This window comes from Pinus tabuliformis, chromosome 9, assembly GCF_031772625.1.
Source record: "Pinus tabuliformis cultivar Carrire ecotype Pingquan chromosome 9, CPIR1, whole genome shotgun sequence".
NCBI classification, from domain to species: domain Eukaryota; kingdom Viridiplantae; phylum Streptophyta; class Pinopsida; order Pinales; family Pinaceae; genus Pinus; species Pinus tabuliformis.
In genome coordinates, this window is record NC_142307.1 from 460,435,675 (window position 1) to 460,455,424 (window position 19,750).

Genomic DNA, 19,750 nt, shown 5'->3' on the forward strand with positions numbered 1-19,750 from the left:
CTGGAGATCGAATTTCCAGTCAGCAGGAGGTCAGTAGAGGGATTGACGCAGAGCCCAGCTAGAGTGACGCAGTTCTGTGTAGGGTTGATGCAGAAGCTGCGCAGAGGCAGCGTGGGGCTAGTCAACAAGCCCTTAATTAGAATCGAATCTCCCAGAACAGTGTGAGATTTCTCTCACTAACCTTTTTGCCAGTTTCTCTCTATATCAGATAGCCAGTTGGGCAGCCAATCAATTGTACTTAGATTTACTACTGCATAATAATTAAAATCCTCAGCTTCTACACTGTTTTCCACATTGGGTTTTTCCAGGGACATTTGTCCAAAAATAATAGTGTCACTTGTGTGCTATTTCTTTCTTGGTCAATTTCTTGTTTCCGCATTTAATTTAATTGGTGAAGGTTGCAGTGTATTAGTTTCGGTATTTGCTGTAGGATGTAGTAAATAATTTGTTCAGTAATTTAACAAATAGAAGAAACTTAATCAGTTGCTGTAGTAGGAATTTGGGTCTTCCAAATTTTCACAGTCCCAACATGGTGTTGTACATGGTCATTAGATTTACCAAATCCTTTCTGCTTTTTTCTTTTCTTCTTAATAGATTGTGATGTTGATGTTGATGTGATCAAAGTAGAGCTTTCTGCCCGATCTTGAAGATGCTCAGATGGAAAATTCGAAGTATCCAAGACTTCTTTGACCTGCCTTTCTGCATTCTGCTTTTTCTTTGACATGGGTGATGGATCAATCTCATATGTATAAACCTGATTCCCCTCAGTTTCCTTGATATCCAGGTCTCCATGAATTAGCCATTTTTCAATGGAGTAAATGACCTCCTCATAATGAGATGAAGATTGCTTCAGTGGATCAGGAGGCTTATGATTTGTTTTTTTTGTTCTTTTCCCATTCGTCATCTAATCTAAGCTGGAATTTTTGTAATTGTAATCTTTCCATTTCCTCCAACCTATTCTGAAAAAGATCTGATTAGCCTTCATAACACTTATTTCCTTGGCATGATTTGTTTCCATGGTGTTGATTAATTGCACTCGTTTTTCTTCCATGGCAAGCAATCTATTTTGAAGAGCAGCCATTTGACTAGAATGATTAACCTCCATGGTACTCATTTCCTTCACATGATCTGTTATTAATTTTGTTTGATTGAGTTCCATGTTCTTAATTACTTGTGCATGATTTACCTCCATGGTCTTAATGAGTTGAGCTTGGTTGAGTTGCATATCCTTAATCATTTGAGTTGACCCCATGATGAGATCCGTATCATTCTCATTTGCTTTGAGTTTTCCATTTGATCCTTTCATCTCCATATTTTTCTTCAAAGGCATCAATGATTGATTCTAGAGAATCAAAACTGTTAGCAGGTAAGTCTATGAACCAATCCATAGCATCGCTATCTAATGAAAAGATGAAAAGTCTCATTTTAAAATTGTTAGGCCCCTATACTACTAGTGTAACCCCTTATTGTTATTAGTCTAACCCACTTATTATATTGATGTACCCATGTAGTGCCCATATTGTTACTATTGTGTCCCATAGAAGCCCACTATTGTTATTATTGTGCCCTTATATTATTATTGTTAGGTCGGCTCTGATTATGTTATGACCCCTTAGACTCCTATATATAGAAAGGAGGTCTTTTCATTTGTATCATCCAAGAATTGTTCATTTATGTAATGTAAAGGAGGTTGCCCCCTCGAAGAGGCTGAATTCTAAGGCGTTGATCTATCTTTTCTTGAGCTGGTTTCATAACATTTGGTATCAGAGTTTTGGATTCTAGGGTTTCGCTGCTCCAAACAGGTCATTGTGGCATTTTCGCTATAACTTTTTTTCTGTGATGTTTCAGAAGTCGCAAAAAAACCCATTTCAGAAGAAATCGTGCTGAACCTTGGGTCCGAATTTCAGAGCTTTTCGCGCGATATTTGCGGAGATATGATCTGAGGAAATTGGTCTTTTTCCAGACTCCTGAATTACATTCAAAACAGGTGACCTAGGGAAAATCGTCATAACTTTCTCTCTGGGGATCAGATTGCAATTTCATAAGAAGGTACAGAAAGAGGACGAAATGTAGTTTTTTGTATGCATTTTTCAGATCCAAAGGTTGAAATAGTGACTCGTGGCACGTCGTACAAGTTTGCTCTACTGAACTAGTCTATAATCAGGTCATCTTGGGACATTGTGCATAACTCTTTCTTGGAGAATCCAATTTGGATCAGACTGGTGGCATTGGAAAGAGGACAAAGAGGGCTACTACAGGTCACAATTTCAGAACTTAAAGATCCGAAAGTACAAAGTTACAGACGTTTCAAGATAGAGCTCCTAAAATCAAGAAAAAGAAAGATGAAGAAGTTTGATGGCAAGGATCCAGTAAATTGGATATTTCAGATGGAGCAATATTTTGATATACATGGTGTACAACTGTTACAAAAGGTATGTATTGCATCTTCATATTTAGAACCAGATCAATTTTTATGGTACAAAAGGCTTTGTTCTAGTAAACAACTTGTTACGTGGTCAATTTTCACGGAGGAAATGATAGCACATTATGAGGATACAAAGAGCAACACCACAACAATTGGAAAGAGTAAAAGGGCTTTGTGACAGTGGAAAGAAAAATTATGGAAACTAGGAAGTGTACCCCTCACAACTATAAAGATGGAAGTGTTGTTTCTCATAGCCTTCCACAACCTACAAGGGTTACACCACAACAATTGGAAGAAAAAAGAGAAAAAGGGCTTTGTTACAATTGTGATAGCGAATGCACTAAAGGTCATAAGTGTGCTGAGAAGAAATTATTTTACATAAAATATGAAGAGGAGGAAGAAAAGGATCTAGAAACAACAAAAGAAGAAGATATACGCCAGGACCCCACCCCAGAGAAAGAAGAAATGAATCAGACCATATCTTGTAAAGCATTGGCAAGAATTACCACTCCTCAAACTCTCAAGATAGAAGGACATATCAAGAAGAAAAAGGTGCAAGAAGTGAAAGATCACATCGATAAAGAAGAAATGAATCCAGCCATATCTTGTAATTCATTGTTCGGAATTACCACTCCTCAAACTATCAAGATAGAAGGACATATAAAGAAGAAAAATGTTCAAGAAGTGAAAGATCACATCGAGCATCAAGAAATAAATCCGACCATATCTTGTAAAGGATTGGAAGAAATTACCACTCCTCAAACTCTAGAGATAGAAGGACATATCAAGAAGAAAAAGGTTCAAGCAGTGAAAGATCACATCGAGCATCAACAACAAGTTCTCCAACTTTTAAAGGATAACACCACTTCGGTGCAAAATCAAACGAAACAACAGGCACTTAAAAAATGGCGACCTTACCGAATGGGAAGACTCTTCAAGGATGAGGATGTGGAAGCATTGTTTTGTGCTATTTATATTATCGAACCAGATTGGATAAACGAAGCAAGGGATGAATGGAAGAAGGACGAAGAAGTATGGCCACTTATTCAAAAGTTGCAAAAGATCCCAATTCAAACAATATTGCCAGAAATTAAAGAGGAAGGAAAAATCATATTGGAACCTGGAGCAGTCACAGAAACAAAAACCCGACAGCTACGAAATCGATCAATTTCAGAGTATCTCATCAAGTGGAAGAACTTACTCGCTGAATATTCCACATGGGATGACAAGAATTTTATACAGAAGCATCAAGAACTACTCAAGCGTTGAGGACAATGCTTTTTGAAGGAGAGGGGCATGTTAGGCCCCTATACTACTAGTGTAACCCCTTATTGTTATTAGTCTAACCCGCTTATTATATTGATGTACCCATGTAGTACCCATATTGTTACTATTGTGCCCCATAGAAGCCCACTATTGTTATTATTGTGCCCTTATATTATTATTGTTATGTCGGCTCTGATTATGTTATGACCCCTTAGACTCCTATATATAGAAAGGAGGTCTTTTCATTTGTATCATCCAAGAATTGTTCATTTATGTAATGTAAAGGAGGTTGCCCCCTCGAAGAGGCTGAATTCTAAGGCGTTGGTCTATATTTTCTTGAGCTGGTTTCATAACAAACATCTTCATGGTTAATATCATGGTACCATTTGCTCACACAAAGGTGGAAATTCCTAAGGTGAGTTTCCGTACTAAGGGCATTGTTACCTAGAAAACTAGGCAACTCATCAATAGCCTCAATTGCTTCATCCGAAATAAAATTCGGATATCCTGGAATGTTAGTAAAAGCCCAAGGGCTGAACAAATCATTCATGATGTCATGCTCACTTGACCCTGAAAGAGCAAATGGACACCATAGAGAGGCTTTTGTCCAAGATTAGCAAGAAGTCTACGAGAAGAAATCTTCAAGCAAAAATCCTTGCAGGAAATGAAATAAGTGGAGTTGCCATTAGAACATGAATCTAACTCTAAAATCCAACATGCAAAACCAAAAGTTAGTTGTATTTCCTAGATACAAAAAGACTTGTCACTGGCAATGACGCCAAAAGATGTTGACCCTGTCGCCTACACCTACCTACAGTTAGTGAGAAAAGTCTTTAACCCCACAAGGTGTGGTTGGTGGCAAGGAATTAAGAGAAGGGGCTGTCACCTATTCTCAACTCTCTCTGTTTAAGCTATCTCCTAGGTTAGCTATGGGGGGTGGTCCCTAAAGGAAAACTAAATTAAAGATGTGAGGTTTCTAGGAGAATGTTAAAGTGAGATGGATTACCTTTAAAGATTTATAAGCAAATATGATATGAGCAATAACTATTAACAATAATCAATACATAAGATAAACATAAGCATATGAAAGACCGGTGCCTTTTAAAGTATTGCTCAAAAATGAAAGATATTTACTTAATATAAATGAAATGCTTTGAAATAAAAGCACAAGTAATCTTGAAAATGAAACAAGAAACTGTTAGCACAAGATATAAGGATACCTTTAAGATATATGAACCATTGACAAATCAAAGCATGCAAAGATATCTTGCTCAAATAAAAACAATTAGTAATCTACTTGGAGAATGTAAATGAGATGATTCTAGTCAATGTCTATCAAAAGTAACTTGCCTTCAAGCATTAAACAAGCATATAAGCAAACTTGAAATAGATATTCAAAATGTAGACTAGTGCCTTCAAGTAAACAAATAGCTTGCCCAAAATGAGATTAAGATACAAGTGATGGAGAATTTAGATGTTAGACCAAGATAATGACATGAAATTAAATTTGCAACATAAAGCAAATAGTACTTGAAAATGAAACAAGATACATCAATCATTCATGAGCATAATGACCATCAAAATGGAGTTGCAATAGTAAACAATATTCCAAGTACAAGAGAATTAAATTGTTGCAAAATTAAAGAGATCACAATACTTGCATCAAAAGTGCTCCTTGAAATGGGAAATGATATTTGCATGTGAAACTTTAAACCATCAAGATAGCAAAAACTTGAGAACTTGCAAGTAAAGTAAAATGTGATGTAAAATGCTCTTGGTTTATTTTATTGGTTAGACTCTAAAAGCAAGATTGCAATTGAACTCTAATCCTCAAATTTCACCTTCGCCCAAATTTTTTGCATCTCACAGTGAGGAGTCAATAGAGGTAGAGGGTCCCTAAAAGTCTATTCAACCAACTTAAGTTGGGGTAAGTTTTAGTGATGCTTGGGGCATGTAAGATCTCTAAAAGTAGATTAACAAAAGAAAGAAAGAAACTTCAACTTGAAATATTTGCTTGACATGAAATAAAATGTTGCTTTGTAAATTAGAATTTGCCCAAATACTTGATGCATGTAAAGTGTGCTCAATGGTGAAGCATAAGTAAACTTTGAACAATATTCAAGCCAAATAAAATCAAGTTAAAGGTGCTTGCATGCAAAAATATGAATTTGCTATGAAAGTAAATGAACTTAAAACTTGTAGCAAATCAAACTAAATAGCATGCAAAATGAGTGTGATGCATGGTTGTGTTAATTAGCCAATTAAATGAGATGCATGCAAGTGAAAAGAAATCAACAAATCAACCACAAGTCCTCTCCCAAAGGTGGAGAGATAGGGATGCCAATGGGTAAAACCTATGCTCCAAAAATCATAATTTTTATTAACTTTGCAAGAGTTAGAAGCTATGTTCCACCAAGGTTCTGGGACGAGGGGGTGAGGGAACAAGGATACACGGGAGCGGCCTATGCAAAAGCTCCCCGCCAATTTTTAGGAAACGTGGGGGGACGTCAAGGTCTTAAAAGCTTATAAATATAAAATATAATTTATAAATTGAGTCCACTATAACAATTGGGTTTGAATTGAAACGCTGCAAAGCATGATCATTGATATGAATATCATTATCTAATATCATATAAATTTAAAATTCTAATTTATAATCATACATCATACATTATGATTAAAGTTTAAACCATATTGTTGTTCCACTTCCTACTATGAACATTGAATACTGAACAATGAGTATTGACATAAAATTATAAAAGTCAAGTTTGATATATTAAGAGTCAAAATTTTATAGTCAGAATAACATAAGAACATCAACATATCGAAAGATAAATGAGCATAATTTTGCTCAAGCCTCAAGGTAATGCCCTGCTAGTCTCTGCATCTAGCTATTGCATGAATAAATAAATATCAACCATATCACCATCTGAATTTGAATCACTAGCATTCTCAAATATGCTAAGTGGCATAACAACCAACCCCATCTATCTCTCATCAAATCTCTCCTCCATATCTACCTGTGCATCATCCTTTGGATCAACATCCCATCGTGTTGCTGGTCCCTTCAAATACTCATGGGTCTTCCTATGCTCAAGACGTAGGGCACTGTGCACAACAACTAACTTCTCCGTTCTTTTAGAGGTAAGCTTGTTCCTCTTGATAGAGTGGATGAAGCTATATGTGGACCAATTCCTCTCTGCTGCAGAGGAACTAGGAGCGCCTTGCGAATGGAGTGAGGGGCCAGGGCGAATAATGAATTAAATTTATAAGAAAACGAATTGAAACCCTAAAGTATTAAAACTAATGTTAAATTTTAATTATAAACAAAAGTTTATTTAAAAAAATCAAGCCCCTCAACCTCCCACGTCCTGCCTCGTCCCCCCTCGATCCCCCATGTCCCCCCTCGACCCCCCACAACCCCTCACGACCCCCTTTTCGGAAACGACCCCTCAGCACAAGGAAACGTCCCCCTGGCACGTCCCCCTATGTACCCTATTTTTTGGGAGCGTGGGGAAACGACCCCTTCTCGTCCCCAAGTCCTTAGAGCGCGGGGGAGCTAGGAAACTAGACCCTAGGGGTGGGGGCGAGTCCCCATGGAACACTGGTTAGAAGGCCATGAAACCTCCTCTAAACCCAAGGAAAGTCTTTACAATGAAACTTTAGGCCCTAGAATTTTCCTTGTTGAAATATTTCTACAATTGAGGTCAAAGAAAGACAATAAACTCCATATTTTACAAGAGGAGAAGAAAACCTAAGCCTCTTCAAATCTCACAACCAAGAGAGGGAAATGATCTAAAAGTTAGAGCCCCAAGGTTTTGCATGCAAACTTGTAAGTAGTTTTGAAGATGAATCCTGCAAGTTGCTACAAGAAAACAAGTTAGAGATGGGCTACAAAACACACCAAGTATTAGCTCAATAAATTACGAAATATTTTACAATATAATCTACAAAAGGCTAGGCCAAAGAGTATGAGTAAACTCTCCTTTTTGGCTAGCCATGATTTAGCTCTTTGAAATAGCAAGATATTAATAAATGAAGCGCAATACTTGAAAAATAATTTTTTAATTGATTTTGATGCAAGAAATAAGAGCCTAAAATTCAAAGGAACACTCGCAAGACAATTTGAATGATAAGACTTTAGAATTTAACACATGTGGGTTCTCCTTGAATATTTCAAGAGTGGGTTGGTTCATCTGAGAACTTCTCCTCATACTTGAAGCTTGATCAAAGAAGAATTTTCTACACAACTTCACCAAAACCAATTAGATCCACATGAAATTAATCAAATGCAATGGAGAGAATTTCTAGAGATATATTTGACAACAACTAAAATATTTCTCTACCGAGAGCAATTAAACAATTCTTATGTTAATATGAGATAGCTGCATATCAACATAACTTAAAAAGCATAAAGGAAATAATAACGAGGAAGAAAATAGAAATATAAGAACAAATACATCAAGAATTTACCATATACAAGGAGAACACCTCACAAGTATGTTTATTTGGGGTAGCATCTGTTGACACCTAATCCTTGTGATTGGGTGAATTTATGTAAATAGATAAATAGGAAATATGAACAGTGATCGGGAGACGAACTGAACAGTCTCTCCCTCATGTATATAATGAAGACCTACTTGATGGAATAATACAGTCGAATCATTTTTGCCTTATGGAGTTACTAAAATAGGAAATATGAACAGTGATCGGGAGACGAATTGAACAGTCTCTCCCTCATGTATATAATGAAGACCTACCTGATGGAATAATACAGTCGAATCATTTTTTCCTTATGGAGTTACTGCCTGGCCTGACATGGTATCAGAGCCAGCTCCTTTTTAGCTTTTATGTCCCTTGTAACTCCCAGTCTGCTCTCCATATAGCTGAGCTGCTCCTCCATATAATTGTCTGCTCCTCTTCTGTCAATATAATTCAGTGCCTGTATGCCTGTCTGCTACACTGCCTGCGTTCTTTGGCTCTCTGGATTGTCCATAAATGCTTCATAACCGTTGGTATCATAACTGTTGGTGTCAGTGGCAGGCGCCCTTGAATCACTATACGCCTCCCTAATCCCTGTTGACAGAATTAGCGTCGAACCTAACTCGGTTCCGCTGGAAAGACTAAACCCATTTCCATAACCCAGTTGCAGCTTGAAACAGTCCACCGCGGCCGGGTGCTCTATGGTACTCTTTGCGCTGATGCCTTCACGATGTTGCGGCATCATGACGGTGCCTGAGGATAATAATGGCCTTGTTGTGGCGGTCTGCACTCAATTTTGAGAAGACAAGCAACCTGACAATGTATTTTCTGATTTAGCAATCACCCGATGACATGACCTGAACCCGACGTGAAGAGTTGAACGCTGGACGCTGATAGAATTGAACGCTGGACGCTGAAGAGTTGTGCTGGAAGAGTTGAATGCTGGACGCTAATAGAGTTGAATGCTGGACGATGATAGAGTTGAACGTTGGAAGAGTTGAACACTGATACAAAGTGCTGCTCCATATACGCAGTCGATTGGCCCGGAAAGGGTTGTTTTTTTTGATAATCTTTACTCTTTCGAATAACTGCTCTGGTATTTTTTTAATGCTGGCTGATAGAACGCTGCTTTGAAGTTTTTCACATTATGATTGCTGGTTTTTGTCTGAGGGGCAGAAGAGGGATACCCAAGTCGTGTTACCATTGCGCCATGCGGGTAAACCCACGACCTCATCTTTGATAACACACTGTTTCACTTCCTTAGTGCCGGGGTTCCGAGCTCATGCGTGGAGGCACCATGAAACACTTTGAAGCGAAAATTTTGATGATGCCTTTTTTCTATTAGAGTTTCACTATAAACACATGCTTCAAAGTTCGATTGGTTTTCATAATTAGTTACATTTTGTGGGCCTCATCTATTCAAATTTCCAAGGACGTATCAAAGCTCAGGGTCTCTTGTTGGGAATATAGACTCGTTTTCTCATTTTCATGTGAGTGCACCAGCAGAGAATGCCAACTGCGCCTTACAATCCACACTCACCGCCCCTTGGTGATTGAGAAAGATGTAAATATACCTTTGTTGGAGCGCTGTTCAGTTGAATGCACTGTGCAGTTTTGTATATTTACAAAGTTTTGTGTATTGACACTATATTTTTCCTTCCCATTAAGAGTAAAATTTTGCAGCAGAAGTATTTTTTTGTTATAGTATGCATTCAAGAGGAAGAGGAAGATATTTCAGAGGCAGGGGGGGCAGACACTCTCAAGGAGAAAAGGCATATTTGCACTGCAAGCTACCACGAGACAAAATTGAGCAGCAAAGAAACCAACAGAAAGGTAAAACTGATGATATAGAAAAAGGTAAAGCACCTGAATCCGCTCACTATGTTGTGGCACAATGTAACATTGGAGTAAATGAAGATTTATTTAATGCTTCACTTGTTTCTTGGAAAAATGATTGGTTGCTTGATTCAGGAGCAACCTGCCACATGACTCATAGAAAAGTTTTTTTTGAAGATTTCACTGACAATGTTGATGGAGCAGTATACTTTGCAGACCAATCAAAAATCAAGCCATCAGGGCTTGGCACAATCAGGCTTAAACTGCCTGGTCTTCTAGACTTTCTTCTGCATCATGTTCTATATCTCCCACAACTCAAGAGAAACTTGCTGTCCTTGGTCCACATCCGCCAGCAAGGTCACTCCATTCATATGTTTGATGGCAAGCTTGAGGTAAGAAAAGCATCTGACCACTCACTTGTCATGAGGGGAATAGAAGAAGAAAGGCTTCTCAAGCTGCAAGGAACCTCTGCTCGTGCACAACATTTCTCATACAATTCTTATCATGAAGAAGGTACACTTCCATCAAGTTTATTATGGCATGATAGATTTGGACATTTGAACTATGACAGTCTCCGCTTGTTGAATAAAAATGGTGTTTCTGGTTTGCCTACAATTCCTAGGAAACTTAAGCAATGTGATGCTTGTATTCTAGGAAAGCATAGCAAACAGTGTTTTCATGATTCACATTCAAGAGCACATGGAAAACTTGAACTCATTCATTCAGATTTATGTGGTCCAATGCCTGTTCCTTCTGCAAATGGAAATAAATATATCACGACATTTTGTTGATGACTACACCAGAATGTGTTGGGTTTATTTATTGAAGAACAAATCTGATGCTTTTCAAACATTCAAGAATTTTCATAAATGGATTGAAAATGATGCACAATCTCATATTGGGTCTATTCGCACTGATAATGGAAAAGAATACACATCAAATGAATTTGAAAACTATCTTCGCCAACATGGGATCAAACATCAAACCACTGTGCCTTATAATCCCCAACAGAATGGTGTAGTTGAAAGAATGAATAGGACAATTTTAAATATGGTACGATCCATGCTCTTCTTCAAAAATGTAAAGATAATGTTTTGGGCTATATAAAGAATAGATGTCCATCTAATGCTATAAGAAACAAGACTCCATATGAAATGTGGTATGGACATGTTCCTTCAGTAAAGCATCTCAGGGTCTTTGGTTCCACCTGTTATGCCTTGATACCAAAGGTACAAACTTGGTGCTAGAAGTCGTAAGTGTATCTTTCTGGGATATTCAAACACCTCCAAAGCATATCGTCTCTATGATGAAGTAAATAAAATGTTTGTTCTATCTAGAGATGTAATTTTCTTGAATCATCCAAAACTGACAATGTTGTTGAGCGGCAACTTGATCGCTTGGATAGATTCGCAAAAGCAAAATCATTTCAAGAATTTGATAATCAGATTCCATATATTGAAGGGGGGATTCCTATATTAGATCAACATGTGGAATCTTCTTCTGAAGAACACTCTCCCCCGCATGAAAATCCAACAACGGATGATGCTTTAAGTGATGTGATTGATAGAATTGGGAGACTCAATCTTGATTCAGTCTCAACTCAATCAACGGAGCAGCCTGGACCTTCTGAAAAAGGTCCCCCAAAGTGGGTGACAAAGACACTTGAAAGTGTTCATCCTGATGAGGTTGGAAAGACAGGAACTAAAAATTCAAACCGGCAAAATAGAGGTGATGTAGATGACTCTAATTCACCTGTTGATATGGATGTTTCTTATGATTGTGAATTGAACTTGTCTACAGATTTTGAACCAGCTTCCTTCAAAGAAGCTGCTTCTCATGATGAATGGAAAGAAGCAATGCAAAAGGAGTATGATGCCGTCATAAAGAACGACACTTGGAAGCTGGTTGATCCTCCATTAGGAACCAAACCAATTGGCTGCAAGTGGGTCTACAAGAACAAGTATAAAGCTGATGGCTCACTTGACAAGCACAAAGCTAGGCTTGTGGCAAAAGGTTTTGCACAGAAGGAAGGGGTCGATTATGAGGAGACTTTTCCCCCACAGCAAAATGGGCTACCATCCGGACACTCTTTGCACTAGCAGCTCAGAATGGTTGGAAAGTCCATCAAATGGATGTAAAACCTGCTTTCTTGAATGGAGATCTAAAAGAGAATGTTTTTATGTCCCAGCCTGAAGGATTTGCTGTGAAAGGACATGAACATAAAGTATGCAAACTTGTGAAGTCCTTGTATGGCATCAAACAAGCACCGCGAGCCTGGTATGAAAAATTAATTGAGCATCTTCTGAAACTCAATTTCAAACATTTTGATCTTGATGATGCAACTTTATTTGTCAAGAAAGTTGGAAAAATAGTTGTATATCTTGTGGTATATGTAGATGATCTTTTGATGACAGGGAACAATGAAAGCTACATTGCATCCATAAAGAAGGAATTGGGGAAAAGTTTTGAAATGACTGATTTGGGCTATGTTCATTACTATCTTGGCATTGAAGTAACCCAACATCCAAAGTCCATATTTCTTTCTCAAAAGAAATACATTGGAGGTTTGTTGAACAGGTTTGGCATGACAGAGTGCAATCCTCTTACTACTCCAATGGCACAAAACTTAAAGCTCACATCTATTGAAGGAAAAGAATTTGAGGATGCAACAAAGTATAGACAGCTTGTAGGAAGTCTCAACTACCTAACTACTACCAGACCAGACATTTCATTCGCTGTTGGAATCCTCTTCAGGTTTATGCAAAAGCCTTGTGAGGGACATTGGTCTGCTGCAAAAAGAGTTCTAAGGTACTTGAAGGGAACTCAAGACTTTGGAATCAAATATACACAGGTGGACGACATCAGTTTGATTGGATACTCTGATTCAGACTTCGATGGAGACAAAGAAACTGGGGTATCAACTTCAAGATATGCTATGAGTCTTGGATCAGGAGCTGTCTCCTAGAGATCACGCAAACAATCAGTTCCAGCAGATTCCACAACAGAAGCAAAATACGTGGCAGCAGCTGAAGCAACAAAAGAAATTGTATGACTCAGGAAAATTCTTGAAGATTTGCAGGTAAAACAAGTACAATCAACTCTACTCATGATTGACAATACCTCTGCAATAAAGTTGGCCAAGAACCCAAAGTTCCATGATCGAACGAAGCACATCAATACTAAATATCATCTGATTCGACACCATGTTGAGGCCAAAACAATCCATCTCCGTCATTGTTCCACAAATGAGCAAATTGCAGACAACTTCACTAAAGCACTTGGAAGAGAAAAGCTTGAATGATTCAGAATGATGCTTGGACTCACCAACATCCCTTCAGATTAGGGGGGGAATGTTGACACCTAATCCTTGTGATTGGGTGAATTTATGTCAATAGATAAATAGGAAATATGAACAGTGATCGGGAGACGAACTGAACAGTCTCTCCCTCATGTATATAATGAAGACCTACCTGGTGGAATAATATGGTCGAATCATTTTTGCCTTATGGAGTTACTGCCTAGCCTGACAGCGTCAGATGTGCTCTAGCCACGAAATTTGTGCAGAGGCTATAGCACATGAGATCTCCAAGACCCAGAAATGGTTTGGGCAAAATCTAACCAGTTTGGGAAATATTAAAATAATTAATATTTTTAATGGAGTTTCTAAGTCTAAACTTAGGAAAATAAAATATTAATGTGAATTAATATAAAACTGAGTTACAATGGTCCAAAAGTCATGGATCAAGCCAAATCTAATTTTAGTCGTTGATTAAAGATTTAATCTCGGCTGTTGATGAACCAACGAGAAAAGTATAAGAGGAGGCTTGAGGGTCAGTTGGAGAACACACCGAGCTGATCAAGAATTCGATTTTCTGGGGCAAGGCTTGCTGAGGAAATCGAAGGAGTGATCAGAGTTGCAGCTGAGGGTCAGTGAATGCAGTAGCAGAGAAACAGAGATAGTATCAGAAGCATCAACGCAAAAGCTAGGAGAGGGTTGATGCAGAGCCAGCTAGAGGCCATGCAAAAGCAGCCAGAGGCCACACAGAGGCAGCCAAGAGCTGCGTAGAGCCTGAGGAGGGCCAGCATGGGAGACGTAGAGGCTCCAAAGGCTGACGCTGAGTTAGAGAGGCTGACACAGATCCTAGAGGCTGACGCTAAGAGATTTCGTGTGGCAGATTGGGGCTGATATTTGTCTCCGACTGAGAGGTACTACTGCCGAGGGCATTCTCTGTTGGGTGAGCCATTTCTGGCACCCAGATTGTATTTTGAAACTACGTAATAATAAAACCCTCAGATAGCTGCATCGGTTTTCCTGCATTGGGTTTTTCCGGGGACATTAGTCCAAAAATAACGGTGTCACCCATGTGCTTGTTTTTCCTTCAGTTGATGATCTATATGTGTTGAGACTGTACTTGTATTTATTTTCAGTATTTACATGGTAAATAACTTGTTAATTAACAAAACAAGTAGGAAGAAATAAATCAGAAAGTACAAGAAGGATTTCTAATAGATATAGAAATTCCAACAAAGTAACCCTAAATTCTTTTGTATTATATTGCCAATGAGTGTACAATTCAACAACGCGTCCACAAGCCCAATAGCTTGTATTACATGATACAATATGAGAGCCCATGACTCTATTATATAGAGAGTTGGGAGCAAATCCCAAGGAAGAATGCATATGACAAATGGCATTGGAGCAAATCCCAAGAAAGAGCAAGTCAAGTTCCAAGTGGAGATGAGAGAGACACCAAGGCAAATCGAATTCCATATGTGGCACCCAAGGAAAATCGAATTCTCTATGTGGTACAGTAAACAAATCCATGTGTGAACCAAAGAAATGAGATAACTCCAGTCAAACATCCAAACTCAAACCATGTGCTGCCACCTCAGATGATGATCCCAATGAAGCTCAATGTAGATCCCAAGGAACTGCGTGGTCCCCTCCAAGAGAAACTCGTATTTCCCCAAGTGAAGTGCTAAGTGTAGAAGAACTGGAGCTAAAGTGAGACAAGCTCCCATGAAATCCTCAATTTAAATATTCCATCAAATATTCTTTTAGTGCATCAACTCCTCCAATAATTTTGATTTTCCACAAGCAACTGTTGCATTAACTCCAGGAAATTCGATTTTCATGATATTGCTGCATTTATGATGTAAGGTGCTTAGTCATCGTCCACATGTCCCTTGACTCAACTCCTTGACTTAGGATAATTTCCAAGTCATTTCCATGTCATTCTATTACATGGAATAATTTATTTCTCTCTATTTAAATTATTTATAGCTTGATTTATTGCCACCTTTTCCACTAAACTTAAGAAACGTGGGTACTGGGGGTCCTAAACACATTTTTGACTAGTGAAGACAATATCGCTAAAATTTGCAAATATCGCGATATTTTTGGGGAGACGAGATATCATCGAGGAAATATCGTGCTATTTTGTCTCCTCGAAAATATTGCGATATTTCTGAAATATCGATGATATTTTGGGAAAATATCGTGCTACGACCTAAAAAATCGCCGGGCGGGTGAAAAAATGCGATGTCGTGGCTAGAAAAGGCCAAAATCATTTTTTTCCTCATTCTTGTTTTTTGATTGTTGGAGAAGGAAGGGGAGAGCATTGTGCTTGCTGTCAAGGAGGATTTGAGGGTTGAATAGCCATTATCGCCACCAACAACGAATATTTTGTTGATCAAAGATTGAAGAACAGTGAGACAATCTTCATTTCTTCCATTAACATGTATGTTCTAATAAACCCCTATGTTAATGATTTTTTTGATAGATTTAGGGTTATTCTTGCTTGCCTATTTGCCTACAAACATTTTGCTTGTTTTTTTTTTCCATTTGCTATGATTTTCATGCCCATGAGAAAATGCAAGGGTTTTCTCCATATTTGGACAACAAGCTCTATTTTTTTTCAACTTTCAAATGCACCCTCTTATTGTTATTTATAATTTTTCATTGAATTCACATTGCAAATAATGTAGCAAAAAAAATATTTTGTAAATGGAGGTGGCTATTACTTATTAATTCCAATTTTTTTTTGGTTCCCTAGGTTTGAGTTAGCTCACTACAAAATTCAAATATGCCAAAAGCCTTGGACCCATTTTGGGAGTATGGGGACCCTGATGGTGGGACAAATCAGGTATATCTGTCATGCAAATTGTGTGGGACCAAGATGACAGGAGGGGTTACGCAATTGAAATACCATCTGGTTAGACTCACTAGACATGATGTTGGGATTTGTACAGTTTCTAGTCCAGAGCTTATACAAAAAGCTCTTGAAGCAATTGATGAAAAAGATAGAAAGAAGGAAGAGGCAGAAAGAAACAAGGTTGAACATGTAGGTAGATCTTTCGGGATATCTTCTTCTGATTTTGATGCTGAGGGTAGTGGGAGGGGCTCCATAACATCACCTGCTACTGCTAGTGCAAAGTCATCATTTTTTGTTCCATGAACAGGACATGGAGCACAACCTGGCATAAAATCAATTGTTAAAAAAAAGGAGAAGCAAGACACAGATAGAGTGATGGCGAGGTGTCTTTTCTGGAGCGACTTACCTCTCAGCATCACCAAAACCAATCCATTTTGGCAGCCAATGTGTGATGCTATCGCTGTTGTGGGCCTAGGGTACAAAAGTGGTACATATGAGGAGTTGCGGGGGCCAATTCTTCAAGCAGAAAAGCAGGACATCAACTCTAGATTGGCGGAGTTGAAAAAAACATGGGAAGTTTTTGGATGCACAGTGATGTCTGATGGTTGGACAGATAGGAAGGGTAGGACCCTTCTAAATTTCTTGGTACATTGTCCTAAAGGTACCATGTTTATTAAATCAGTGGATGCATTAGCACATATCAAAGATGCAACAACGATATGTCAATTGTTAGATGGGTTCATTCGGGAGATTGGTGTGCAGAATGTGGTGCAAGTCATAACGGACAATGCAACTAATTATGTGTCTGCCGACAATATGCTTATGGAGAAGCATTGCACATTGTTCTAGACTCCGTGTGCAACACATTGTATCGATTTGCTGCATGAGGATATGGGGAAACTCTCCTTCATCAAGGAGGTGGTTGATATGGCTAGGAGCGTCCCCAAGTTTATTTATAACCATGCTTTTGTTCTTAGCCTCATCAGGAGGTTCACTAGAAACAAGGAGTTGCAGCATCCTGCAATCACACGTTTTGCCACAAACTTTATTACTCTTTAGTTTTTGCTTCGATGCCAGTTTGAGTTGAAGCAAATGTTTGTTTCTGATGAGTGGCGTGATTGTAGATACAACAAGAGACAAGACGTTAGAGCCATTGCAAAAAGGGTGTACTCTGACATGTTCTAGTGGGGAGTAGAAGAAGCATGCTCAGTTAGTGAACCTATAGTAAAGGTTCTGAGATTGGTAGGTGGGGAGAAGCCATGGGGAGAAGCCTGCAATGGCTTATTTGTATGATCCATGGATAGGGCCAAAGAGGCCATTCGTTCTTATTATGCAGACAAGGGTTCTGCTGGCCTTGATAGGCATATGGTGTTATGGGATGTGATTGATAGTTAGTGCACAGGGATACTTCATCGACCCATTCATGTAGCAACACTCTTCCTCAACCCTGCATTTTCATACAAATGCGGCTTTCATTTCGATGACGAGGTGATGGAAGGGCTCCATTCCTATATTCATAGGATGGTACCTGATCTTGAGCTTCGTAGCAAAATCAATCGCCAGATACAGTTTTATCGGGATTGTGTTGGCCTATTTGGTTTTGATGATGCTATTAGGGAAATGACCCTCTTCATGCCATGTAAGTGACAAGTCATCACTCATTAGAAATTAGAATTTTCAATTTAGAATTTCCTTATAATTCTAGATTTTTAAAATTCAATTATGTAACTTTTATTTGAAAGTTTAATTATGTTTTAAGTTTTTGTTTTTTCTATTTCTTTATTTTGTTGTAGATATTTGGTGGCGAAGCTATGGTGCAAGGGCACCAAATTTACAGAAATTGGCCATAAAAATCTTGAGTCAAACATGTAGCTCTTCAGGGTGTGAGTGCAATTGGAGTGTATTTGAGAAAATACACGCAAAAAAGCGCAATTGGTATAACTTTGAGCTCTAGCCTTCAGTTGAGCAATTACACTTATTGTAATTTTAAATTTTTAATTTATGACCTTCAAGTGTCAAGAGTCAAGAGTCAAGACTCATTAGTTTTTTTGACACTCTTACAGGTTGGAGTTCGCATGCCTCAATGATTTAGTGTATGTGCATTACAATATACGACTTCAAGTGAAGCAAATAGAAACACCAATGGATCCAGATGCCATTTCCTTAGACAATATTGATCTATTGTCTCACTGGAGGGTGGAGTCTGAGGAGCCCATCTTGGAGGAGTCACCTTCATGGTTAGATTCAGATGATCCATTAGAACAGGGGCAGCAAGAGGAGGAGGACTCAGAGGAGGAGGAGCACGAGGAGGAGCAGGAGTCAGAGGAGGAGAAGGAGGACACTATGGGAGCATCAACATCAACACCATCTGCTATAGATATAGGAGAGCACAGCTCCATACGTAGCACTCATTATTTGACATTAGGTGCAGGGGCAGGGCCTTGTGCTACTAGGGGCAGGCCTGGCAAACAACCCATCATATTTTCCCATAAAAGGAGGAGAGGGCAGTGATTTCAGAGAGATAGATGCTAGTTTTATTTGTTTTGCTACATATAAGTCATGATGATGAGATAATTTTATATATGTGATGTTATTTTGTATTGGTTCTCCACATTTGAGTCCTTGATTGGACAATTATCAAGGATCAACAGGATTTGGTATCGCCTTTGATGTATCATTTCTATTTGACGTCATATATATTAGTGCTTTCTTCATATTTATGTGCCAATGTGTTTATTTCATGTTGTTATTGCTTTAGATGTTTAAAAATATGAAAAAAATGAATATATTATGCATTTTTTATGCTAGTTGATATTTGCCGATATTTTCGCCGATAAGATGTTTTCTGGACTCTTGCCGATACCGATATTATCAACACTATTTTTGACCCTGTTGACCACTACGTGTTAACAACCCATAACAGTACAGCCCCTTTTTGCAAAAGGGATTGCATCTGATTGATGTGTCCATGTCATCCAGCTATCATCATAAGCCTGATTGTCATGTTATAATGTAAACCCATTCTGCATATATGTGATGTAAATAATCTCAGCAGATCTATGCCATGTATGTAATTGCCTAAGTAAAACTTATTTTTCTGGTAATGATCTACATTCCGGGAGGTTTTTGGTCTAATTCTCGGATGGTCAGCAGAGTTTTCCTTCAGCCTTACCCCAAAGCCGAAATGAATTTTGTCACCAGGATCATAGGTGAGTCCTAGTGTTATAGATCGAGTCTGTGTAAAAGTGATTTGGAAATAATCCTAACTATTTGATTAGGTTATTTTATTACAAATTGCTTAGTCTGCTAGATTATATTTGTGTCATAGAAATGGGTAGTCTGTGAGGGTCTATTTCAGATAGGTTTTCCCCCTTGAGATGTAAAAAATATAAAAGTCATGATGTAAAGTGTCTTGAGGGCTAGAAAAATAATTTATCTCCTCATAGGTTAATTAATTAAATTTTCTGGACAAAATTAATTAAAATCCTAAGCCAGAAATTTAATTAATTATAGGTCCTAGGTAAATTTAAATTTTCCAAAGGCAAAATTCGTGGGCCCTTTAAAATCCTTAAATTTTAAGAGGTCC

At 38.2% G+C, this 19,750-nt stretch overlaps 1 protein-coding gene across 1 annotated transcript in view; it reads left to right on the plus strand.

Annotated features, from left to right (window-relative positions):
- LOC149149181 (uncharacterized) overlaps positions 1-18,690 on the plus strand; it is a 135,579-nt gene extending 116,889 nt beyond the window's left edge. The window contains exons 3-4 of the mRNA XM_089445559.1: positions 17,958-18,099; positions 18,228-18,690. Of these exons, the coding sequence (XP_089301685.1) occupies positions 17,958-18,099; positions 18,228-18,675 (590 nt within the window). The 3' untranslated portion in view covers positions 18,676-18,690. The remainder of the gene's footprint in view (positions 1-17,957; positions 18,100-18,227) is intronic.
- The last annotated feature ends 1,060 nt before the right edge of the window (positions 18,691-19,750 follow it).